The sequence below is a fragment of the Lactuca sativa genome, chromosome 8, assembly GCF_002870075.4.
Source record: "Lactuca sativa cultivar Salinas chromosome 8, Lsat_Salinas_v11, whole genome shotgun sequence".
NCBI classification, from domain to species: domain Eukaryota; kingdom Viridiplantae; phylum Streptophyta; class Magnoliopsida; order Asterales; family Asteraceae; genus Lactuca; species Lactuca sativa.
Genome location: NC_056630.2, coordinates 5,992,145 through 6,019,697, shown reverse-complemented (window position 1 = coordinate 6,019,697; position 27,553 = coordinate 5,992,145). Strand labels below are relative to the sequence as shown.

General features: G+C 31.4%; 3 protein-coding genes across 3 annotated transcripts; 1 reads left to right on the top strand and 2 right to left on the bottom strand.

Moving 5' to 3' along the window:
• Window positions 1–214: 214 nt before the first annotated feature.
• Window positions 215–1,561, bottom strand: LOC111903406 (probable 6-phosphogluconolactonase 4, chloroplastic). Its single transcript, XM_023899182.3, has 3 exons — window positions 1,130–1,561; window positions 912–1,047; window positions 215–813 (listed from the first exon to the last, which is right to left on the bottom strand). The coding sequence occupies exons 1-3, from the start codon at window positions 1,504–1,506 to the stop codon at window positions 349–351; spliced, it is 978 nt and encodes a 325-aa protein (XP_023754950.1). The 5' UTR covers window positions 1,507–1,561; the 3' UTR covers window positions 215–348.
• A 10,363-nt stretch (window positions 1,562–11,924) lies between these two features.
• On the top strand, window positions 11,925–12,836 carry LOC111903418 (uncharacterized). The gene has a single exon (XM_023899195.1). The coding sequence runs from the start codon at window positions 11,925–11,927 to the stop codon at window positions 12,834–12,836; it is 912 nt and encodes a 303-aa protein (XP_023754963.1).
• A 9,550-nt stretch (window positions 12,837–22,386) lies between these two features.
• Window positions 22,387–25,763, bottom strand: LOC111903405 (CDPK-related kinase 4). Its single transcript, XM_023899181.3, has 11 exons — window positions 24,967–25,763; window positions 24,716–24,846; window positions 24,604–24,645; window positions 24,419–24,527; window positions 24,256–24,334; window positions 23,849–24,145; window positions 23,643–23,752; window positions 23,435–23,539; window positions 23,153–23,215; window positions 22,904–23,071; window positions 22,387–22,811 (listed from the first exon to the last, which is right to left on the bottom strand). Exons 1-11 carry the CDS (start codon window positions 25,522–25,524, stop codon window positions 22,674–22,676), a joined length of 1,800 nt encoding a protein of 599 aa, XP_023754949.1. The 5' UTR covers window positions 25,525–25,763; the 3' UTR covers window positions 22,387–22,673.
• Between the last annotated feature and the right edge of the window lie 1,790 nt (window positions 25,764–27,553).

Below are 27,553 nucleotides of genomic sequence, written 5' to 3'. Positions count from 1 at the left end.
AACATCATCTTTTTCAGCCTCCATTATGTCATCCAAATGAATTGCAAGGTAGTGAATAAAAGAACCGATCATCTTTTAAAAAGGTGCATAATCATTGCGAGAATGATTATGCCATTTTGGAGAACTGTAGATGTTTGTTTCAAACCACATATACATCCATTTATTGAATTTTGCATACACAATTGGAAGATGCCAAAATATGGTCTTTAGTAGAGATTGAAAGATTTTGTATCTTTTATTTCAGAGCTCCGGGATATTGGTCCTAAAATGACCAATGTAGGGTACAATACAAGAAAAGTTTAAAAACATTGTTGTTAAATAAAGGTAGCAAAACATTACATTGAGTAGCTAGAGCTTAGAAGCTGCATCCTTGTCCAAAAACCATGTTAGGTCTCCTTCAGGTGAAACCATTTGAACAGGTAAAACCTCAGAATGTTGACCATTTCCAAGAGACACATGCACTGGATGTGCTTTACCAGCCCCAGCTACAACAAGTGCAATATTTGCAGACGCATTGATTACAGGGAAAGTAAATGTGATTCTTTCTGGTGGTGGCTTTGGTGATTCCTTGATAAATGTAACCCACTTGTTCTTCTCTTCAAGTAGAGGATGCCCAGGAAATAAAGATGCCACGTGTCCATCTGGGCCCATACCCAATAGCATAACATCAAACTTTGGAATCCCGGTTGTTTCAGATGTGGCGATTATCCCGTTGTGAACCAGATGCTTGATACAGGTCTCGTAGTCTTCAGCTGCACCCTCTGCTGATAAGGCATCGTTAATGGCGTACACATTTCCAGGAGGAATCGGCACCTGAGCAACACAAATTGGAAACTAATTTATACAAGAACAGGACAATGTTTTTTTTTTTTTTTTTTTCATATACAAATTGATAATCTTGATAAACATACCTTGGAGAGAAAACCATCAAATGCCAGAAGGTAATTGCTATCTGGATGATCTTTAGGAACCACTCTTTCATCCACCCAGAACATATGCCATTTCGCCCAATCTATCGAATCGATGTAAGGTGCTTCCACTAGTTTCCTTTAATTCCAATTTCAAAAACAATCATCAAATATCAGTCCCAAATTCAGTAAGAACAAATATGCTTCTTTTTTACGTTTACCTGAGCGACTTGATCAAAGATCCACCAGACACAACCACCGTGAAGGAACCCTTCTGTTTGACGAATTTTTCCGACAAATCGGCAGTGTATTTTGCAAGAGACACCGATAGAGCTTCTTCAGAATCAAATACCTGTACTTTCTTCTTCTCAGTTGCCATGTTCGCAGACGTTGACGCTTTTGTCTTCAAACAGCTGAATCTTTTCGAGCAGTGGGTGGCGCCGATTGCTTGGATACTGTGATTTGGCGGTGGGGAAGAGAGGATCGATCGATTCGTCACCGGAATCCACGACGACGGAGATCGTGCCGGCAATGGAATTGGAGAAGTGCGTTTGAGTGTGCGCAGGGGAGCAAAAAGAGTTTGCGATGAAGATGCCATAGATACGATGTGCACCCTTTTGTTGACTTCAACAGACAGGGTCGATCCACCGGCGTTAAACCTAAAACTTTTCACGTGTCCGTCTGATCACTTTTCTTGGTGGGCCAGAAAATAGTCGTTGAGCTTAGGATTCTCCACCGTTGATCATAAAAATATTTTAATCTATAACTGATGTAAATCCAATACTAGTCAATCTCGTCTTTTTAGTTCTTTTAAAAGATTTTAAATTTTTAAAAAAGCTTGAATTAAAAAGACTTCCAACGAAAATTTTAAAAGATTTTATTTAACATACTATAAATCGGTTTTAAATATTTAAAGTTTTCATGTTTTTATGTTGTTATATGACTTCATTATACAAATTGTAACTATTAGTTGTCATAATACCGAGTAGTTTATATCAAATACAAATTGGAAAAAGCATCTAGTTTTGTCAAATCGTACCTAGATCTAGAAATAGTTTTCAGGTGTATCCAAATTCCGCTCAATCATTATGCAACACATATGACACCCCAAAAGTCATAGCACGTGAGATTATAATATGAAGATAACTTCTTTTAAATGCTTTATCTCATGTACGTTCAACATTAAACCATTCAAGAGGTGATCGATCATCTACATTACTATTGCTAACAATTTGCATGTGAACAATAATTTTAATATTCGGTAAGTGTAAGTTGATTGTTTGTAGTTTTCTGAGACGTTTTTGTTTACCATCAGGGAGGTTTATATTCGATTCCTCTCTCTACCAGGGGCGGATCCAAGGGGATCGGTGTAATTTTTGTAATATATATATATATATATATATATATATATATATATATATATATATATATATATATATATATATACACGCACGCATCCCTCCACTTATAAACACAAACAAACAGTTGGTTTGTTGGTTAAGGTGTTGACTTATTCAAGTAAAAGTCTTGAGTTCTATTCTTGCTTCTTACATATTCTTTGATTATTTTTGTTTTATTTTCCCATCTATTATATCCCACATCGCTAAACACATGTAAACTCAACCATTTATTTCTATTATATAAATCTGTTATGCTCATGTTTTATTTGATATCTACTTTGAGTCTCACATCGATTTAAGTATCAAAATATACTTCAACTTCATGTTTATATAACAAGATTTGAGGTTAGCTAAGGATTCTATTAAGATTTGGGTTTAAAACCGAACCCAGGAAACCCAAGTCCCGGGAAAAAAAATTGGTTACCCTAAAAAATTTGGGATACCCCTTTACTTTGATCCTGACTCCGCCACTGCTCTCTTCCCATTTTTGTATGCAGGTCACAAAACTTGGGAACTATCATGTCATAGGTTTTTGACAAATTTGCAAAAATGGTCCCTGTGGTTTGTCAATTTCTATGGGTAAGGTTCAAAAAAAGTTTATTAGCAAAAAAAATCTCTATTTGATGTTTTTGTTGCGATTTTGGTCCCAACCTCGTTAAGTTTAACACCATGGCTTTTAACTTTTGGCAAATGATGGATTTATCCTTGGGACCATTTCTGCAGTTTTATCTTTTTATCAAACTATAAGGGACCAATTATGCAATTTTTCTTTTTCATTTTATTGAATTATTAAATAATTGAATTACTTTTTTCTTCTTAACTTTTTTCTTATTGTATTATTTTTTTATTAGATTATTATATATTAATAAATATTATTTTTAATATAATATATTTATATTTTAATAAATATTACTTTTTTTTATTATTAATTTTTTAATTTCTTCTTTATTGCATTAATTCTTTTTTATTGGATTATTATATATTAACAAATATTATTTTTAGCATATACTAATATTTATCTATTAGTAAGTGTTACTTTATTGGATTATTAATTTTATTTAATTATTTTTTTTATAATTTTTTTATTGCATTAGTTTTTTTTATTAGATTATTATTTTTATTTATAATAAATAATATTTTTTAATTGTTTTTATTTTTTTAAATTTCTTTCTTTATTGTTTCAAATAAAAATACCAAAAAATCTCACCACCCCACATTCTCTAATTTATTTTAAATATTGGAAGATAACATATTTTGGACACCACCACCACCATCACTCTGTCATAACAAACAATTATCGGGTCGTCTCCAACCCTGTTACTATACATATAAATATATAAGTTCAGTAATTATTCACGATGTGAGATCATCATGTGTATTTTAGTTTTTATGTATTCACATATATCTAAATTTGTTATATATTTCAATAAACTTATGATTTTGACATATATAATTTCCCTAAAATTATTTCTACATGAATTACCAAATTTGAGTATTCGTTGTTTGGCGGTCGACCGAACGATTACTGAATAACGAGTTCTATAATTTTTTCACCACCTGCAGTGGCTATGGTGGTCGGAAAACCCTCGATCTAACATTGTCGTCATCGATGGTTGTATTTGTAATGAATAGTCGGCTGGAGGAAGTATGCTTTCTGGGGTTTGTTTCACATTGTGTGGGTAGTCAACTAGTGTAGTTTTTGTCAAGAATGGCCGAATGTAGTCGATGATCGATGATTTCCAACGAGATGATACGACGACGAAAAGTGGTAAAATGCAACAAATGGAGGAGTTGGCCCGGAGTGTTTGGTATTTTTATTTAAAACAATAAAGAAAGAAATTAAAATAAAATAAAATAAATATTATTTATTATAAATAAAAATAATAAATTTAAATTAATAATCCAATAAAAAGAACTAATGCAATAAAAAATTAAAAAAATTAAATGAAATCAATAATCCAATAAAGTAACACTTACTAATAGATAAATATTATATGCTAAAAATAATATTTGTTAATATATAATAATCCAATAAAAAAATTCATACAATAAAGAAAAAATTTAAAAAAAATCAATTCAGAAAATAACATAAAAAAGTAAAATTTACTAATATATAAATATAATATATTAAAAATAATATTTATTAATATATACTAATCCAAACAAAAGAATTAATGAAATAAAAAAATTAAAAAAATTTAATTAAATGAATTTAATAATCCAAAAAAGTAACACTTACTAATAGATAAATATTATACGTTAAAAATAATATTTATTAATATATAACAATCCAATAAAAAAGAATTAATGCAATAAAGAAGAAATTCAAAAAAAATAATTAAAAAAATTAATAATAAAAAAGTAATATTTATTAATATATAAATATAATATATTAAAAAATAATATTTATTAATATATAATAATCCAACAAAAAATAATACAATAAGAAAAAAAGTTAAAAAGAAAAAAATAATTCAATTATTTAATAATTCAATAAAATGAAAAAGAAAAATTGCATAATTGGTCCTTGTAGTTTGGTAAAAAGATAAAACTGCAGAAATGGTCCTAGGGGTAAATCCGTCATTTGCCAAAAGTTAACAACCATGCTGTTAAACTTAACGAGGTTGAGACCAAAACCGCAACAAAACCATCAAATAGGGACTATTTTTGCTAGTAAACTTTTTTTTGAAATTTACCCATAGAAATTGACAAACCATAGGGACCATTTTTGCAATTTTGTCTAGGTTTTTTCTTAAGTCTACCCATCCAATTTTTCTTTTTATTGTTTTGGCTTATATTATATTGACAAAACTTTAAAAATGGTCCCTGTGGTTTTCGAAAATATCAAGTTTAATCTCTAAGTTCAAAAAACCTCACAGATGGTCGTTGTGGTTTCAAAACTTTTAACAATGGTCCTTCCGCCTAACGCCGTTAGCTTTCTACTGTTAAGTGAGGGGTATTTTCGTCATTTCAACACTCAACGACCATTTATAAGGTTTTCTATTTTTTTTTGAAAAAAAAAAGAAAAAAACGTTAAATTTAAAGGGGTCCCACCTCTCTCTCTCTCTCTCAATAAAGAAACGGGTTAGGCCCTTATCCACCCAAAGCTTTATCATCTCCTTCACTCTCTTGAGAGTCACTACCATCGCCATCCTTGTTCTTGATTTCAACCTACAAATCAGAAAGCAAGGTAGAGAGAAACCCCATGATAGCAGCATTTGCAGTTAAAAGATACCCCGTGAGAGCACCAGAACAAAAGGAAACAATAAAAGCCTTCCCTACTACATTTCTTGCTTCAAGAATCACACCCCAAAAGTCCTTATAATTCAACCTCCATTGTTATGATGGAGTACAAATGTTCGGTAAAAATGTAGAAATGTAGAGGCGTTGATGATACGTACTGTTCTTATCCAAATTTTCCGGTTGTGGCACCTTTTACTATGTGTTTTACAAGAAAACCCATTTGATGAAATCGAAATTGGTTTCCGACCATAAGAATCTGTTAAATTAAGCACCATTGGAACCACATCGCCATCCTCACCATCATCCTCGTTTGATAGATTAACAACACAGAGACCAGATATGAATGAAATATTCGGTGGGATAGGTCAAACAAAGTTGTATTCTTGAAACATATCCAACTGATTAACCAGCAACGGAAATCTCATAATTCCACTGCTCTATTTTCTACCCAACCTCATTCCTTGATTTTATTGTTGATTCGACTTGTCTATGAATCTCCTCAAAAATCTCATTTGAAGTTGTAATGAGAATGTGTCACACCCCCGAACCGGACGACGGAGACGTCCGTGGGCTCTTGTGACTTAAATTGAATACCATCACAATGAATATACATGAATCATAACATAATTCATCACCATGCATTGAAATATTACAACTGATATTGTTTACATTCAGTACATTGCTTTAGACATTACAAATTCATAACATAAACTGTTCGATAGATAATCTAAGCAAAACACCATGACATAACTTGGTACTTATTCTTCGGCTTACCTGTTACCTGAGAATACAAGTTATTTTAAAAAACGTCAACATATGAAATGTTGGTGAGTTCATAAGTAATGTTGTAGTAAAATGATTTGGTGTAGTTTGTAAAACCCAGAAAATCCGATATTTTCTGAAAATATCATTGTTTATAAAAAGTGTGAAGATCTGTGAATATATGCTTGTTGATTTTTAAAAACATGTATAATTGTTGAACTTTTGTATAAATCACGCAAGTGAAATTGTTGAACTTCCCGGGAAAACCCGATGTTTTCCCATCACAGAAAAAAATACGGTGACTTGTCTATTGTTATACCAATACGCCGAATGATTTTGATTACCCGGGTGGCATTGGATTAATTAGGGTTGTGAGTTGTTATAACCACGCATTAAAGAGAATGACTTGTTTATAACTACAGTTTACGAGCGATCCTTAAAGGCGTCGGCCATTACTACTCACTTAATCCACCCACCATTATTACTCTTGTTTATCGTCCTGAATCTGTTACTTTGATTTCTCATAAGCCCAACAACCGAGGAGATAGGAGAGTACGAAGTCTCTTTATTTCCATGAGTTATTCTAGGCTATCGGGAATGCGAAAGACACTTGGCCCCACTCGCATTTGACTTCTCGACCTCGCTAGCAGTACTAATGGGCCATTAGGGCCCAATAACACATTAGAGCTATTGAAAGTCCTTTTACGTGGAATTGGGTCATAGAAGGCCCAATATCACGAAAGCATATTCCCTTTGGGCCCAAAGATCATGTTGATGGGCTAGCAAGGCCCAACAAACATGATTTGAAACTTCTAAGCCCAAAGTTTTGTAAGTTAGTTCATCATAAGTATTGCGTGTTTAATGAAATGCATGGATTTATCGATTTTTGTTTTGTTATTGATTCGAGACCGAATCAATTTGTTTTGTAACGATATTTGTTGTTGAAAGTGTAATTGTTTTCCGTTTCGTCAATAGTCGTGGATCTTGTATTTGAATTATTGATTTAGTTTGTTTGAAAATGGAGTTTGGTCCTTTTCATTTCCTTCCTTTTATAAAATTAACACTTTTGGTCCTTTTACATAAAAGAATTTCATTTTTAGTCCTTAAAACACTTTTCTTGATACTTTGGTATAATTTATTTGATGAAAACACGTTTTTAACCCAAAGTTTATCTGGTTGACAGCTTCAGCCCCTCTAGAATAGGGATTTTCGGTTAAGGACCCATTTTTCACAACTTTTACAGTTTTGACACAAAATCTAAATAGTTTGCATATTTAGTCCTTTTTGGTAATGAAAAGCATTTTTGAACCTTATAAACATTTTGTTATGCTAATTACCCCCTGTTTTACAGAAAATTGCATTTCCAGCCCCTTAAACTTATAAATTTCACATTTTGAGGCTTATTGGGCCGAGAAGCCCATAATTAGCCCATTAGGTTAAAATTTTACATTTTTAGTCCCTAGAAATTTCTAACATTCAGAAAAATATTTATAGAAACTGTTTTGAATCTCTTTAACCTTCAAGAAACCGTGACGTGTTACCCCAAGTTTGTATTTTTGACATTTTAAGCCCAAAAATGGGTTTTATGTTATAGTATGTTCATCACAACCTTATCAACTTATTTTTCTTGACTTTTTTAGTATAAAATAGCTTAAGTTATGTTTATTTCCTTTCTCATGTCTTAGATCTCGGGTTTACACCCTTTTTGGTTAACATATTCATCACATAACACATGAAATCACACACATACATGCATCAAATCACACATAACATACATATACACATAGATCTACACATTTTCTTGTATTCTCCCCCATACAACTCATGAAAACCGAAAAGAAAGGGGTATGAAGCTCACCTTGAGTGTGGTTTCGATTTTTGATGGAAAAGATGAAGAAGAATTCGATCCTAGCAACCTTTCTTGGAGGATCTCGAACTTAGATGCTTCTAAGGTGCAAGATCATGAGTTTGAATGAATTAAGAGATGATTTTTGAATGAAATGAAGTAGCTAGATTATGGATTTAACATCAACTTACCTTAGATGATGTGTTTGTGTGAAAAATCTCCTTGGAAAGCTTCCTAATCTCGAAAATTTGGTGAAGAAATGAGAGAGTTTCTTGAGTGGATTTTTGAGTGAAGTGTGTGTGTGTGTGTGTGTGTTGGTGTTGTTTCGGCCGAGAGAAAGAGAGAGGAGAAGAGAGAGGTCTTGAAGTAATGTGTGCATGGAGGCATGGGATAAGTTGCATGGAATACCATTATGTAAAAATGAGGTGGCCATGAGAAGTCAACTCCCCCTTTCCTTTGGGGTTTGGGCCGAGAATGGAGAGGCGAAAAGAAAAGGATTGGGCCTTGTATGCTTAAGCCCATTTCATGGTTATGTTGAGTGATATTTGGCCCAAATAAATATAAATATGATTTTTATGACCTATTAGAGCTAAATTAGGTTAATTATGGCCCAATACGATCCATTCAAATATTTTATTTCATTCTAGGCCCAATATGGCCCAAAATATTAAAATAGATGAAAGTGGGTCCAAATTAAAGCCCATTCAAGAGTTCTAAGCCCATGATAGTCAAATCGGCAACTTATTGGTCCATTGGGCCTAATAAGGAAATCCTAGTCCAAAATGGACTCAAACAAGGATTTCTAGGGTTTCCAATTGTTTGTTGGCTACTTGCAATGCATGTATGAAGTGTTTGATTGAAATTTTGTTGTTATTGAGTAAGCATCTTACATGCTTTCACATTGTAGGTTTACATTTGTTATCATTGTTAAATGTTTACAAGACATCGAATTTCCTAGTTGTGACAGAATGATACCAATGGTACAGGAAATGATATTTGTGTTTGAATTGAAAACAAACCCAAAATTATAGTTGTTTGATATAAGGAATAAGCACTATTGTCTATGAATTGCATTTGAAATCCTTTGAACCCACGACTTACTTTGGCAATATATCGAACACTTGATAGACAAGTTTGAGGTAAGAAGAGGAAGATCCATCAGATCACGGTGAGAAAGAAGACTAACCAAGCTTTTTTTTTCTTGGTGTTTTGTCAAATTCGGAATCGATTAAAATAAAGAACAAAGGAAAACCGGGATCTACCCGTTGACTAGGTTGCACCAGGTGCAGAAATGGAAAGATAATAGAAATTGGGTGGTGTTCGACAAGGATCTATGGGGAAGCAGGAGTGACGATGACATTTAATGGTGGTGGGTTATGACAGGAGGAGGCAGAGGGACTGCCGTCATTGATTTTGGTGGTCATCATCACCAGTGAAGTGAGAAATGCGGGAGAGTGACGAGGGGAGGTGGTCTTGGGTGGTGAATGGAAGCCTTCTCCGGTCAATGACAAAAGATGGAGAACCACGATGGTTCTCGGTAGTTACAAAACACCAACACCACCCTTGATGGTAGTATTTCTCGGTAATGCAAGAAGAGGGTTGTAGATGGTGGAAGAAAGAGCTCCGGCAGCAGCAGTAGGGTAGGGATGTTGGTTTCCAGTGGGGAAGAAGGTGGTAGCAGTGGTGGTGCTATGGTGGAGTAATGGTTGTTAAAGGTGGATAAAATGGGAGGAGGGTAAGGGAGGTCTTATAGATCGTGTGTGTGTGTGTGAGAGAGAGAGAGAGTGGGGCCCTTTAATTAAATAATTATATTTTTTTAAAATAGAGAAAACCTCTTAAATGGTCCCTGTGTATTGAAATGACGAAAATGCCCCTCACTTAACGGTAGAAAGCTGACGAAGTTAGACGGAAGGACCATTTGTTAAAAGTTTTGAAACCACATGGACCATCTGTGAGGTTTTTTGAACTAAGGGACTAAACTTGATATTTTCAAAAACCACAGGGACCATTTTTGAAGTTTTATCTATTATATTTTTCTAACAAGCTGATATAAAAATAAACAAATTTTCTCCAAATTTTTTTTTTACAATTTGTTTTTATAAGTTTTTTAAAAATTGATTTTTTTTTTAAATTTTTTTTTACTTTGTTCTTTTTCATATTCATTTTCTAAATTTTTTAAATATTTGTTTTCATAGATATAGAATTGTAAAAACTCGTTTGCTACATATTGCCCCTGTTTTGATAAAAAAAAACATTTTACAAGCTAAATTCTTATTGATATTTTTTAACTAGTTAGTATATTTTATTAATATATAAATAAAATGATTACAATTTATAGAAAATTAATAATTTGAGAAATATAACATGTGTATAAGAATGACAAATTCGAATAAATGACAAATTCGAATACAAAACTTTATAAAACATTGTAGGTAGATAATGATAAAAATTTTAATTGTGAAAATTTGAAATAGCTGATTCAAATGAATAGTGATTATATTGTTTGTTATTATTTTTTTTCCTTCATGTTAACCACTTCTGATGCCATTAGAGGTCATCCACTTTTCAAATCTATTTTATACATATTAAATATAGCCAAAATATTTGTTAACATAAACTGATCGGTGGTATCTCTAGGTCTTGTTGGTAATTTAATGAAATCAGGCGTTTAGCATTATCAAAACTAGGTGTGAGACCCATGTATTATATGGGTGTATTTAAAACAATTATATATATATATATATATATATATATATATATATATATATATATATATATATATATATATATAAACATTTGAAAATTTTGAATTTATAAGAAATATAAAATTATAAGGAAAGTCTATTAATAGAATTGATATGTATTTATTATTAAATTTAAATACCATATGGAATTAATAAAATAGGAAAACCATAAAATTACATGTGGAATAAAAATTAATTCAAAATAACTACAAAATGACATGTGGCAAAATGAATGTGAGTGTGACAAGTGGCAAAAAAAACCTTTATTTATTAAAAAGGATTAACTTTGAAACAACTAGATGCTATATTGTAAGTTAGGGAGTACGGGATGCATAAGTTGGATTGATCTCAACAAAAGTACGAGGGTTCGGGTCTGGTTAGTATTTTCTTACCAAATCAACCACAACTTGTTTGTTTGTTTTCTTGTTTTTCATATATGTAGTGTTGTAAAACCATATTCGTTTCATCCATGTAGTATTGTTATTACAGCATTAAAAACATGTAAAAGTTTGTGTTTGTACATATATATTTGTTTTTTCACAAGCCAAAGTGGAAATAATTAAAGATAATCCTACTTCTATTATACATAAACAAAATTTCCACAATATCACACCTAGACCTAGTGTTACCTAAATTTTACATAAAATTTGCAAACATATATTTAGCGGGGGCGAGTCAATTTGAGAATATCCATAAGCATGATGATGAGTCCAACATGTATTAGTGAAATAGTGAGGCCGATTGAAAGGGTTGGTATCTCCGAATATACTTACTGGTGAAGCTTACAAGTTGAACCCACTTAAATATAATTAAAACAACACAAGACACAACCACTCCAATCCACCATCACTCCTATTCCTTCTCTTTCTCTTGTTCCTACTGTCATAAACTGCCTGCTTTCCTCCAGCAGTCTGCCGGGGTCTTCCTCTTGTGGGTAGATATGTAACCACGTACGTCACTGCTGCAATTACTTCTGTCTTCCATTCTATGAGAACATCATCAGCCTTTGCCATTGAGTACTATGGCCCAGAAAACATGTATGCCTCTCCATCGCCGTCGCCACATGATGTATACGACAGAAGATACTTCTTCATATTACCTCCGTTCAATCCCAGTCACCGATTTTGCAATCCTTTCGGTTGTCGCCTTCCTTCTCCTCCTCTCTCTCCTCTCCCTATTCTGCATCTTTCACCTCCGTCTCAAATCCCGTTCTTCCCTCCACCTCCGGAGTTTTAACAACCTATGGACCATCCGCCTGCTTCTCGTCGTTTTGGTCGCCTGTTGGGCCGTTACGCAGATCCTCCACCTCCCCTTCATCCGAGAACCCTTAACGTTCTCACAACAAGCCTACCTATGCAAATTCCACATCGTGCTTTCTCTTGGTTTTCTCCAACCTGGTTTTCTCGTCACCCTGCTTTATCTAATCAACCTCTTCATCAAGCAACGAAACCCGTCTGAAAAATGGTCTGTACTCGTTTTGGTTAAGTTAATAACCCTACCAACGTTGATTCTACAAATAATCTTGTTGTTCTTTACGCCATTGAAGGAGCAACTGCCATGGGTGTTATCTGTTGATAGTTTCGGGAACAAAAGGATGATTTACACATACCCATTGCTAAGCAGTGTTGTTTTTTGTGCGTTTGCTATCGTATACTCAATGGGGTTGTTGCTAGCTTGTTGGCGGGTGGTGTTATTGGTGATCAATAAAGCCATCAGGTTACGAATTAACATGCTTGGGATGACAATGATGATGGCACTCTTGGTTCAGATTTTGTTCCTTGGGGCGGAGTCGTTATGGATGCCGGAAAACATAGGTGTTAGCGTGGTGTCTTTGGGGATATTTTTAAGTGTGGCGGTTTGTGGTGTGGTTGGGGAGATTGTGTTGGTGATTAAGCCCATAATGGAAGCTCTGGAAACAGGAAAAACTACTTGAATCCTGGTGTGTAGGGATGGTGCAATTTGCAAAGAGACCAATACCAAATGCTGGTTAGTTTGAACTGGTGTCGGATAACCGGGATCCAATATATATATATATATATATATATATATATATATATATATATATATATATATATATATATATATATATATATATATATATATATATATATATATATATATATATATATATATATATATAGGGTTAGGTTCATGTGAGACTGCCTAATTTTGTGAGACGGTGAGACGCATTTTTTTATTTTCTTTATTTTTTTTATTTTTTTTTAATTTATTTTAGTTAATTCAAGTTCCGAAAATAATATTTAAAAAAAGAATTTTTGGATTTTTCTATTTATTTTGCATTTTAAAATTATTTTTTAGAATATGTACAGTCTAATATTCTATTAGAATATTTCACGTATTTTCAAAAAAAAATGGAAATTTTTTTTAATTAATTCAAGTTCCGAAAATAATATTTAAAAAAAGAAATTTTTAGATTTTTCCATTTATTTCGCATTTTAAAATTATTTTTTAGAATATGACAGTGTAATATTCTATTACAATATTTCACGTATTTTAAAAAAAAAACGGATTTTTTTTTATTTTTTTTAGTTAATTCAAGTTCCGAAAATAATATTTAAAAAAAGAATTTTTGGATTTTTCCGTTTATTTTGCATTTTAAAATTATTTTTAGATTTGGTCTCACGTTCTCACAAAATTAGAATGATCTCAAATAAACCTGAACCTATATATATATATATATATATATATATATATATATATATATATATATATATATATATATATATATATATAGGTAAAGGTTCAAATGAGAAAAAAAAAAAAACTAAACCTTAAACCCTTTATAAACATCTAAAGTTAGAGGTTTTTACGATTTTAATCTTTTTTGGTCTCATTTGAACCACTCCCTCTCTCTCTCTCTCTCTCTCTCTCTCTATATATATATATATATATATATATATATATATATATATATATATATATATATATATATATATATATATATATTTTCCGGTCAGAGCGGTTTTTGGCTCTGGCTGCTTTTTCTTGATGATGCTGGCCGGCTGCTAGGAAAAGTTAAAAAGAGGGAAATTTGTTCTTTTTGGTGCATAAAAGAGAAATATACCAGAGAGTCCATTTTTGTTTTGAAAAAAAGGTTATTTTTGTAAATTTTCTTTAAGACTTAATTTATTTTTTCTTCAAAAATTCCAACTTTTAATAATTATAATTTGAGACCAGATAACATCACCGACATATAAATATAAATAGAGTTTTTTTGTTTTTTGTCTCATAAAATAAAATTTATTTTACTAGATTCGTGTTATATATTTTAAATCTAGAATTTTTGTAGCTTTAATCTCGACTTTTATTATTTATAGAAAAATTATTTTATGGCAACTAAAAATCAATGGCGTAGCCAAAGTTTTGTTTTAAAATAAGTCAAATAATTTTCAAAATCTGAACGAATGGCAAATTTTTTCAAAAGATAACAAATATAACTATATATGCATTGTAAACTAAATTTTCTATTTAATTTTAACACAATGTTGTCTTAATAGAAATATATATTGTACATATAGTATATATGTAACTCAAATTTGTATAGGTGGGCCAATACCCATTCTTACACCTATATGGCTACGGCTTTGTTAAAAATACAATTACAAACAAAAATCAATTTACTTGTAACATTTAATAAACATTTAATAGATAAAACTTGATCTTAAGTCCCAAAATATAAATTGTTACATTTTACCATCTTTTTCTCAAAGTCAATGCCACAATTTTTGCTTCCAATTGAACAAATTTTAATTTACACACATAACGGATAAAAATCAAATTGACTAATTATTAAATTCAAAGAATAAAAATATATTCCTAATAAAATACTTAAAAATTTATCACTTATCATTCTTTTACACTTTATTTGTGCTGTGATGTTCACTTTTTATTCATCATAATTTTGCTTTCTCGCTCATTACCTTTACCTTTTTAGACGAAAAATGTCATACCAAATTGTAGCAATCCAAATTTAAAAACGTTGCTATTATCCCAATAAATCAGTTAATTAATAGTATTTGAGTAAATTACTGAAATCGTCCCTATGGTTTGGTCAAAATTGCATGTTTGGTCCCTAATTTTTTTTGCACTCGGATCGTCCCCGTGGCTTGATTTTGTTGCGTTTATCGTCCCCCGCTTACATAAAGTTAAGGACCAAACGTGTAATTTTGACCAAACCATAGGGACGATTTCAGTAATTTACTCTTAATATTTAAATCTCACCCAAAATAAATTGTCGCCCCTTTTTCCTCTATATGTCCATTTCTACTTGTCGAAACCCTAATAATATCAACGGAATCTACACATCATTATGTGGTCTATAAAGCATTATGATTCGGCTCCGTTTGTATGATTGTGAATTTAGGGTTTGTGGCATTGATGAGCAAAGAAGGTTCAGTAAATCAACTTTTATATTTTCTTTTCTTTCTGTTTGCTAATTTTGATTAAACTTTTTTGAACTGCAATCTATGATGCACGAAAACTCCTCTTAGGTGAATGGTTCACGTTCCTGTTTCGGAAACTACATGGAAACGGATATGCCCCAAAAAAACGATGGAAACATTTCCTTTAAGTATTTGGTAGCAAGGAAACATATCGGCAAAGTTTCCTTGAAGTTTCCTTTTAGGGTTTACATGGGTTTTTTTGAGTTTAAATCCACAAAAAGCTAATAGGCTACTGTTTTTAAGGCTATACAATACGTCAATACGAATTTGGGATTCCCTAACCGATTGTTGTCTACTGTCTTATCTAGACGACTACTGGTATCGATTAGAGACGATCACACTTCACAAGGATCATCACCATTCTCCTAATTCCTAAACCCATCATCGATTATGGTTTCTCAAGAAACACAGGGACCATCAACTACATCAATAGACAAACCTACATTGCGGGACTATGTGACTAAACTGGAATTTTTTTTTTGGAGTAGGAGGATGTTGGAAATTTAGATGTAACATTTGCGGTGAAACCCGACAAGAATCGTATTCTAGAGTTAGAGCAAATTTTTTTGGCATAAAAGGTAATCTACTAACTTATTAGTTATTAGAAAAATATATGATGTATTGATGTTGAATGATTTGGTGTTAGAATTGTTTATTGTATCTTTGTTCGTCAATGTAAAGTATAAGACAATTGGTGGGATTGTATTTGGTGTTAGAATTGTTGATTGTATTAAATATTCTTTGTTCATCAAATACCCTTTTAGATAATGTAAAAGTCAAATGATTGTATTAAATATATTTTCTTAGAATATTGAGTCAAATGAGTTAAAATTCCAAATTACACGTTAGCTTATGAGTCACCAAGGGTTGAGAGATCTAAGAAAAAAAGCTTAATCACTATTGTGGTTTCCTATAACAATTTAATTTTCTGTAATATGGCATAATTATATTAAAGAGTATGAAAGGGAAAGTTGATGATGTGTCATCGTCAACAGTAAAGCACAATATGAGAAATTGGTTGTGAAAATCAAGCAACCAGCTAATAATTAATAGAACAAATAATCAATAATTAATAGAACAAATAATCATAGAAGTTTGGGTTTCATTTGAAATATATTTTTGTTTCGATGTTTCTGTCATATTTATATTTATGATTATTAGATTTTGCATATGTTGTTTATCTCATAATAATTATATAAGTGTTTAATTCTGTTTATATATCTGTAGTGTTAACGTATTCCTTAGGGAGAACGTCAAAAAAAGAGAAGTCTAACTAATATATATATATATATATATATATATATATATATATATATATATATATATATATATATATATATATATATATATATATATATATATATATATATATATATATATATACCACTGCCACATTCAAAAAATAAATATAATGAGAAAAACTTATTGCTTGACATTTAATCATTTATGGTATAAATCTTACATTTGAAAAAGAAAGTATTAAGTTACCATTAAGTGAATATTGATTATTGATTTTGTATACGTCTATTCTACATTGATTACTAAAATTTCCGTCCATCATAATTTTAAAGTTCAAAATAAAAACACATCTCAAAGCTACAATACTAAAATATGGCGAGTCCTTTATTAAAATTTGGTTTTTTTTTTTTTCTCATGGTGATGTTAAATACTCGAGGTTATTCTCTATTTTCTATCATGATTCACGTTATTCTCAATATCATGTTTCTTCGTATGTTTCCATAGCTTATGAATAACGCATAATTTTATGTCGTGACTTTGTATTGCAGCTGTAGTGGTGGAAGTTGATAAATTTGATGTTGGAAAACAAGTTGAAGGCACGAATTCCAAAGCGAGGCTCGAAAATGTGATTCGAATAAAGATTGTGTGCATTTATGTCCGTCTGGTACAAATTTTGAAACGTGTGACATATTAGGATACTGTTTATGTATGCATGTAACATCATGAACATGGCCCTATAAGTTTTTGTCTTTTTAATGAAAAATAAGCTTTTCGGATAAGTAATTATAAAAATAAATAATTAAAAGTTAATAAATAAAATATATGATACATATAATAACATAAATAAATTATAAGTTTAATGGAGTTAGATTGAGAAAGTTGAGATTAAGGGATCAAAGTAGTCGATTTGTAAAAGTTAAGGTTTGATTTTTGTTGACCAGATAGAACTTGAAATTTAGAAATTATATGTGAAATGAATATTTAGAAAAATATTAAGTTATTAGATGTGAAACCAGTATACAACTCGGATTGATTAATAAAATATTAAATATGAAGATGTAAAATATTAAATATCAAGATATAAAATTTTGAAATAAATACAAACGAAATGATGAAAGCTACGTCTTTTTTATTAATAAATTTTAAAAAAGATATGTCTTATTTATAAAAAAATTGGCAATGCACGGAACAACAACGCAACATATTACCCATTTATACTAAAAAGAAAATCAAATAATTTTTGTGTCTAATAAAGTTGTTATATTTTCTGATTTTTGTTAACAGTTATGTTCCGATAACTCAAGAAAAAGTTGGTTGTATGACATACGCAATGTTAAAAAGAAAATCACATGACATTATTAATTTAGGTTATCCGATAATGAAATATTATTTAACCAAATTTCGAAAATATAATGATTTTAATGTGCTGAAAAACAATATAATTTTTTGTTACCATAGATGATATAATATGTTAGCTGTTTTTTACGAAATTGTCATAAGCTTTTCAAATAAAAAACTTTTTGTTAAAACTTATGTTCCATAACCGATAGCTCAAGAAAATATTGGTTGTGTAAAAAAAAAAAACCCTACATGACATTATTAATTTAGGTTATCCGATACTGAAATATTAATTTAACCAAATATAGAAAACATAATAATTTTAACGTATAAAAATACAATATAATGTTTTTTTAGCATAGATGATAATATGTTGGTTGTTTTTGAAGAAATTACTATAAAATTTTCAAATAAATAATTATTTTTTGTTATATCATGAGTTCATATCTATATTTTTTAAGAAATTACCATAAAATTTTTAAATAAAAAAAGGTTTGATAAAAAAAACGTCTAAAAACTAATTTATTTTTTTTGTTACATCTCTAAAAACAATAAATAAATAAAATTTCCTTCTTGTTATTTATTCCTATAAGCGTAAAAAAAATAATAAAGAAACATGTAATTTATGTTTTTGTTTTATCTTTAAGGACAATTTAACCCCAAATTACATTTCATATTTATGCAAGGAACCTTACTTTTTAATTTTAAAAATCTTAATTAAGACAAAGGTAGTAATTCTTGAATGAGAATTACACAAGTGAAATTATACAAACTCTTTAATTCTATTCGTTCCCATCTTGACACTAATCAGATAAATCTTAACTGATTTTAGTTTTAAAAATATGGATTCTAATGGTCTAAACTACATTCAAATATTATCCATTCTAACCAAATTAAAATTCTGATGGATTGTTTTTTATAATTTGGCTTCAACAGACAAAATATTTTAAAAAATATATATACATTTGAAAATTAATGAACCTTATAAATAAAAGCACATTGCTATTTACAAAAACTATCTCACGCATATACACTTGGATACACTCATGTAATGCTACATAGTTTCTTTTTTTGACAACATCACAATAACATTTTATATGAATCTTATAGATAAGATAAAATAACTATGAACATAGATTTTAAAAAAAAAATGATTATTAGGGTTTAAGAGATAGTTTTATACTCTTTCCTATTATATTGGATGAAATTCATATGAAACATAAATAATCTCCAATACAAGTTCATTTTGATTCATTCACATTCTGTTTTGGAAAAGAGATATGTTTAGCGTATGATAGAATTACTTCACTAAATCTTCATTATAATACTAACATTTCAACAATATAGATTATGTCCCTTATAAGAACTATTGACCATTTTGGTCACTAATCACTTTTGCACCTGTCTTTGTAAAAAGAAACATTTAGACTAATAGGAAACAAAATATTATTATTTTACTTTTAATCCTTATTTTAATATTTAATGTTTTAATACTATGGCTTGAAGCCATTTAATATTTCAAATCACTTTTCCTTAACCTCTAATATAGAAAAAGTAAGCAGTATGAGATGTGAAATTGAAATAATGTGCATGATTAATTATATGTGGGGTGATAGCTATCGATCAAACCTGTAACCCAAAACTGACCCAACCCACAAAATTGACGGGTTTTGGTTGAGATTTTTGACTCACCAACTTGTCAAATCGTCAACCCATTTATTTCATGGGTTGGGTTGGGTTGCATGTTTGGGTTCGCGGGTCAACCCGTCAACCCATATATATATATATATATATATATATATATATATATATATATATATATATATATATATATATATATATATATATATATATATATATATATATATATATATATATAACACATTTGAAAAAATAGATATATTTAATTATTAATGAAATTTGGTTTCCTTCCATATTCATATGTGGCTAATCTGTGTTTGCGGTTCCCTAATCAGAAAAAGAATAAACACATGTTGTTATTTTTAGATACTCACGAGTCACGAACGAAGAACGCATCCACTTTGTATGAATGTTTTCATTTTTCAATTTTATTTGGATGTTAATGACTTTATGAATCTATGTTGAAAACCTCTTTGTTTTATGTTAATTACTTTAATCACTTTATGACTTTATGTTGAAACAACCTCATTTTTTAAAATGCGTTGCTTATTTAGTAAACGGGTTATATGGGTCGGGTTCGACCCACTATTTTGTGAACCCGCACACTTATATACTTAAACGGGTTATATGGGTTGAGTTGGGTTAAGGTTTCCAACACACCAACCCGTGACCCACCAACCCGTATATTATATGAGTTGGGTTGAGTTTATGTTTTCTGACCCGTCAAACCGTCAACTCGTGACCCGTCAACCCGAACTCAACCCAATTGACAAACCTAATTATATGGTAAATTGAAATATCATATAAGAAATAGTGTATTATTTTGGAAATGATATAGGATTAGTTGTGAATTTGAGCTGACAACAAATTTTGATGACATATTAGGAAAGTAATTGAAATATAGCATATATATATTCTTCATTTTATGGAACTATATTGTTATTAATAGAATGAATACGTTAATTCCATTAATTAATCATTTAATACAAAAACACCACAAACTGACATATGGAATTAATTTTATTCAAAAAAACCATAAAATTACATGTGACAAATGAATAAACAACATGATATGCGGCAAAAATTATTTTCATTTATTAGGTTAAAGTAGTTAAAGTAGTTAATTTACAAGTCAAGTTGGTAATCTAGATGCAAGCTTTTGAAATTCAAGGACCCTTAGACCAGAGGGAGTGGTGCGGCCTGGACCGCACTCCCTCTGCCACATAAGCCTTGAACACCTCCCCTTGGGTGCTCCCTCGGGTGCACTGTGGCTTTCAGAGGGTGAGATCTATGAACAATTTTGATTGGCTGCTCACATTTGACCATTGCAAATGGTCCAAAATTTGATTTTTTAATTTTTTTTCACTTTTAAACTTTAACACCTATTTAAACCATTCAACCCTTCTCATTTTTTATACTTATCTACTACATTATCTTTCAAAAAAATCAAAACATGTCTTCCTTCGATTCTTTTGAAGAGTTTGATGTTATGTACGATATGTTTGTCGCTGCTGCTACATCTGCGGAACAAATGTAAGAAGCGGCATGCAGTTTATTTTAAATCGTTTAATGTATGTTTTTTTGAGTTTGTAGGTTTAAAATTTCTAGTGTTTTTTTTTTTGAAGTTTGTAGGATTTCTATTTTAACAATGGAAGGTAATGTTATTTTTATTTTGAAGTAATGAAATGAATGGTTCTTATTAAAATTATAGTTTTTATTTAATTAACAAAAAAAAAAACCCAAAGTGTGGCACCACCACACTTTTGTGGTAATGGGTGAGGTGACGCTTATGTGTCATTGCGGTTTTATGAGGGAGCGCGACCCCATTCCCTCCAGCCTTACTAGCCAAATGCTCGTATTTTCTTCCACAGACCAATGTGGGATGATGAAATCTGCCAACTTACAAATTTACCCTCTAAATTTCCAACAAACCCCATGGAGAAATCCATCCATCTTGTAGCATTTGTCTTGAGTAAGTTCATTCTTCTTGCAATGTGTGAAAAAGGAAACTAGTCCTTTCCGAAGTTCTTATACGTTTTGATTTTCGTTCATTATGGGTTGAGTTTTTTTAGTGTCATTGCTCCAGATGTGGAAAACCGTAGATGTATTTTAGGATAAAGGATTGTCTGTTGCTACTTGCTAGAGAAAATACTGTTCACAATAGAACTGTGTTCATTAGCATAACTATCATATGTGAATCTTGACCTTCACTGACGTTTATTTAGTCTCTTTTGATTTGAAAAATATGTGGTCCGTTGCTTTCTTGAAAGCGCTCTTTAAGTGCATTCCATATTCGGAAGCAATATCAAGATATATGACAAAATCAGAGATTTCTTTGGAAATGGAATTAAGGATCCAAGAAATTACAACATTATTATTTCTAAACTAGGACTTAAAACGAACATGATCAGTAGTTGAAGGTTTTTAAACTGAATTAAGGATCCAGAAAACTACTTACATAAACAACTACCACAATAATGTGTAGTTGTAAACCTTCAATTACATGGATAAATAAGTTAGATGAAGATTCACATTAAAGCTTGAATTTAGTTGGTTGTTGTATGTGTGTTGAATATATTAAATTTGAAAATTTAGGTGGCCTTTGTTGTTGCTGTTCGTTCAATAGGTAGGTGGCCTAAGACTGCAAACCTTAACTACATTCATTTAAACATACTATCATTGTTCAGCAATAATGAAATGAATTCAAATCTGCTTTTACTTACTTTTTTTTTTTCAATGAACATTACAAACAATAATCTGAGCAATGACTTGATGATAAAATAAGTACTTACTCTGTAACAAAAAAATAAAATAAAATAACAAGCTGACCTTTACAATTTCTTTAAACACCACTTCACAATAAATCAAATTTGAAAAAAACACAAAAATTACCAACATGCCATCAGTCATCTCATGGGCATATATATCTATCTGCCCTATCTTTTTATCGTTCTTTCCCCCATCATGTAAGGGTGTGATACATGTAACCATTGCAGCCCTTTTTGTTGTTTATGCATATCAATCAGAAGAAACAAATTAAGAATAAACAAACAAGAATCACCTATTTAATAAATCCATCTTTCTTATTATTAATGATGCCTTGTGTTTGAACTACGAATAGTCAAACCATGCAAAAGCTTGGTATATCCAAGAAAGTTAAGTTTCCCATCCGTATTTCTTATCCAATCTTTCAGTATCGCGTGTGCTGATGGGCCCACATTCATTTCCTACATATCGCCATGTCATCACATTTGTTAAAAAAAAATGAAAATCATAAAATTAGGTCGAGATAAAAAATAAAAAATAAAAAAAAAATCACCTGTGCTAATGCATCTACTGAAATGACACGGTTTCCTTCTAGTTCAAAATAGTCGAAAGCTGTACTTGCAATCATCTCCCAATTCTCAAGAGCTTCAAGTTGATGTGGACTAATAGCAGCAGCACAAAACTCTTCAAATCCCATTCGGGTATAAGAAAGTGGCTTCATCTTCAATCAAATAAATAAACCATTTTTATTAATCATTAAATGACATTATAAAACGAATAAAAATCAAGAAATCTTTATTACCGCATCCAAGATATCAAGTACCCGCGATTCTTTCATGGCAGCAGTCGAATGTTTCACCAGAGCCTTCACATTTCAATTATGTTAGTTATGAAAGTTTCACAATGAAAAAAGAGTAAATTACATTTTCGGTCAAGTATAACTGATTTTTTTTCAGTTTTGGTCCTTATTTGAGGTTTTTGTGCTCAAATAAGGACCAAAATTGCAAAAATAAGCTATACTCAGATACCAAACATGTAATTTAGTCTTAAAAAAATAAAAGGCCTCCATCAAGAACAAACTAACCATTCTAAAATTGTCGAGAGAAACACACCCATCTTTCGGATCCAATAACTCAAACTGAGCCCTTAAGTAAACAATCTCATCTTCAGTCAAAGCTTTCGAGAGAGCCTTGCAATAATCAATATAATAACCACAAATTTAACAACCCTTTAACTTCTAAAAATTGCTATAAAAAAACAAAAATTAGAAATATTCTATAATTAATAGATACCTTAAGTGCTGCGCGCTTTAAAGGCGAGGCCCGAAGATATGTTTTCACTAATTTATAAATCAAAATGTCTAGAGGAATTGCACGATTTTCATCTCTTAGCCACGGGTGAGCTGTAAAAAGTAAAAACAATCAATCAATTACCACCAAATTATAAAAAGTTAGTATAAAAACTGAGGAAATAATAATTAAAATAATGAAGATCTTACTTAAGGCTTGTGAGGCTGTCATTCTTTTTCTATGATCTTTATTGAGAAGTCTTTTGACAAAATCTTTGGCTTCTAGGGTTACAGAAGGCCAAGGTGAGTCATTAAGATTAGGATCGGCTCTTAAAACGGATCGGAAGATTCCAGATTCAGTTCTAGCAAAAAAAGGTCGGCTTCCACATAATAAAATATATGTTATCACACCAATACTCCAAATATCAGCTTCTACATTGTATGATCTATGGAGCACTTCTGGTGCTACATAATACGCGCTTCCAACAATATCATTCAGCCGTAGCTCTGTACATTCATTCACAACATTTAATCTTTTTTCTTTTTTAATAATTTATGAAAAGAAAAAAAAAAAAAAAAAAACATTGTTTTCCATGCATGTGAAATAAGAAACTTGCCTGGTCTTGCATAATCAGACAAACCAAAGTCTATAACCTTTAATGCCGAATCTTCCTCTCTTGTGCTAAATAGAAAGTTCTGCCCAAAAAATCATTAATTAGAAGAAATGGGTTTCTCAATTTCTAATATCAATCGATTTAACAAAATATATATTATATATACCTCTGGCTTTAAGTCACGATGCACTACACCTTGAAGATGACAAAAGGATGCTACACTTAGGATTTGTACAACTATGGATTTAGCATCATTTTCTGTATATCTTCCACCTCTGTGACATGAAAATGTTAATAAATATGTTACAGAATAAGAAATAAATACAAAAACTATGGTGTTTTGATTATCACCTGGATAAAATCCGGTCAAGGAGTTCTCCCCCTTCACACAGCCTGTTGTAAAATATATATTAGGTATGGAAGAATGATATGGTTAGAACAAAGGAAGATGATATATACGTACTCCATAACTATGTATACGTTCTGATCATCTTCAAATGCATCATGGAACTGGACCATGTGTTGATGTCCAGATAAGCCCTTTAATAACTTTACCTCCCTACGTACATCTTCAATTGATATGGCTGTTGTCATCTGGTAATAGAAAAGAAATATAAGTTCTAACCCTAAGTTCGATTTTGAATCAAATTGATCACCATCATAGTGCAAGACACAAAATTGAACGAAGAACTAAAGAATGTGAATCAAGGGCACCTTAGCTTTTGAAATGATTTTTACAGCAACGGGTTGATTCTTGAGAGCTCCCTTTTTGCCCTTTGCCCAACAAGTATGCCCGAAATGCCCTCTTCCGATCTCCTTCCCCAACTCATACTTTGACCCGAAATTCCTCTGGTACCCGAAACTCTTATCCAACGCTCGTTCTCCCTCTCCGCCTTCATCTTCCGGTATCGTCCCCGTCGCCGCCGTGTTCCCTTTTCCCTTTCCGTTACCCTGCCGTTTCATAATCGCTGACATGATCGGCTTTGCCGGAGACGGAGGTGGGAAAGGCCACTTGAACATCCGCCTCGGCGTCCTCGCCGGTGATGGCGTCGGGGGTACCCCCGCGGGGTACGTACTGTGCCATGGACTTCCGGTGAAAGAATGACTCGGAGTGTTGGTGCTAGACCTCCCGTTGGTTCCGTTGCCTACGGCAGGTGACGGTGTACGCGGTTTTGGGGTACGCGGTCTGTTGGGGACGGTGGATCCGGCGTTATTGTCGTCGTCTTTGACAGCCGAGTCTGCGACGGCGTCTTTGCTACAGCAATGTCCCATCAAGGGCTAGCTAGGATTTAGTCTTTTTCCGGTGGAAGATCGTTTCAAAACTCAAAAGTCCACTGATAGGTTGTTACGACAATTTCATAGTCATCACCAAACGTAGATTGGTGAACATTAAATATATATTTTGAGTGTTTTATATGTAGACGTAGATGATTACGAGAGAGAAAGAGAGAGATACAGAAAATTCAAATGGTTTAAAATCTACAAGGGTTTGATTTTCGATTTGAGAATTAACAGTAAGCAGACTACTTAAACCAGTCAAGATTTATAAAGCCGTAAACTTTGAACAAGCAAACCTTACCACCATCTTACAAACCCCCAATCCTCACCGTCCGATCTTTATTTAATCTTTCATTTCTTTATTTTAGATCGTCTATTTTTACATTCTCAAAAATAAATTTACCCTCTTCCTCTTTTTTTTTTAATAAAAAGATTATTTAATTAAATATACTTATTAATATTAAAATTCTAAAAGTCAAATTAAAAGTTTTTATATAATGATTCATCTATAAGTAAATAAGTAGTTTTGAATATATTACATTTTAGCTTATCTTTTTCTTATAAACATAATATACATTGTTCACATTATATTATACAGATTAATTTTAAAAAATTAATAAAGTATGATTTGACTTTAAACAAAGTACCAATAGTGTATGAATCATACACAGTTAGGTTGTATACACATTTAGGTCGCTTACACATTTAGGTTGTATACGATTTGGCTTTGAGTTCTATATTTATAAATTATGAATTTGTGCTGCATTCTTAGAAAGATCATATCTCTTATCATATATCCTTAATAAACGTCACCTCGGCTAAGGTTAAGCGGTGTCCTACAAGTTTTGTCATCGGTAATCCGATGTGGCAAATGTAACCGGCTGTAAATATCGTGCATTGATTTATTTGCCGGCGATCGAAGTTCGCTGATGTGTCTCTCCTTTTCTACTGTTTAAACTCTCAGTTTTTCCCTACCTTTTTTTCCCAAGAACACTACACCTTAATCCTCAAAAACTCATAGGCAAAACATTAAAAATCTAGGTGACGTCGGTTTGCCACTAGTAAAAAAAAGCACGAAACCGTGCAACCTAAGTAGGTAAGTAAGGACGGTATTATGCCTTCATTAGAATGGTATTTTTTTATTTGTACTTAATCCACAATAAAATAATTGTAAGGATATTACAAAGCTCAAACAACATAACCACCCTTGAAAATTTATGCATCAAAACACATTATTTGTAAATTTGTCGGGAAGTATAAAAAATCATGTCCTTTTGGTTGTTATCGAATAAATTACCAACAATACATACAATGACTCTCGTTATGGTTTCTCATCAACCATAATAAATTCCTAGCAACAACCTCCATCAATTTGTATAACAACAAATTCATGCTCTCTTTTATCTCAAACCATATATATTCACACAAAATGAATTCAATCTATCATTAATTGGGTTTTAATTTAAGGTTTTGATTACAAATCATGTACTAGGGACATCAAAAACATTTTGGGACGGATAGATTTATCAAATGATGGCATTAATATAGAGAATGAAAACACGATATACATGCAAGATATTAATAAGTTTGGTCATCAAAGGGTTTCTTATTTCATTCACACAAAAAAGATTACAGAGGAATGAAATATATAGAGGAATAAGCAAAGTAATCCTGGAAACAAGGAGTAGATTAAGCCTATGATTAGGGGGTAAAATAGGAAAAGATACTCTCCGAGAAACAGGGGAGAAAAAGGTTGTCAATACTCCCCCTCAAGTTGGTGCATGGATGTTAATGATGCCCAACTTGTCAAGAAGTGCATGAAAACTTTGCGTTCCTAAAGGTTTGGTAAAAATGTCGGCTATCTGTAACTTGGAATCAATCGCCATGGGAACAATCTCTTTTGACTCGACCCGTTCTCTAACAAAGTAGCAATCCATCTCAACATGCTTGGTTCGTTCATGAAAAATAGGATTATTGGCTATGTGTCGAGCAGCTTGGTTGTCGCAAAACAGTTGTGTAGGCC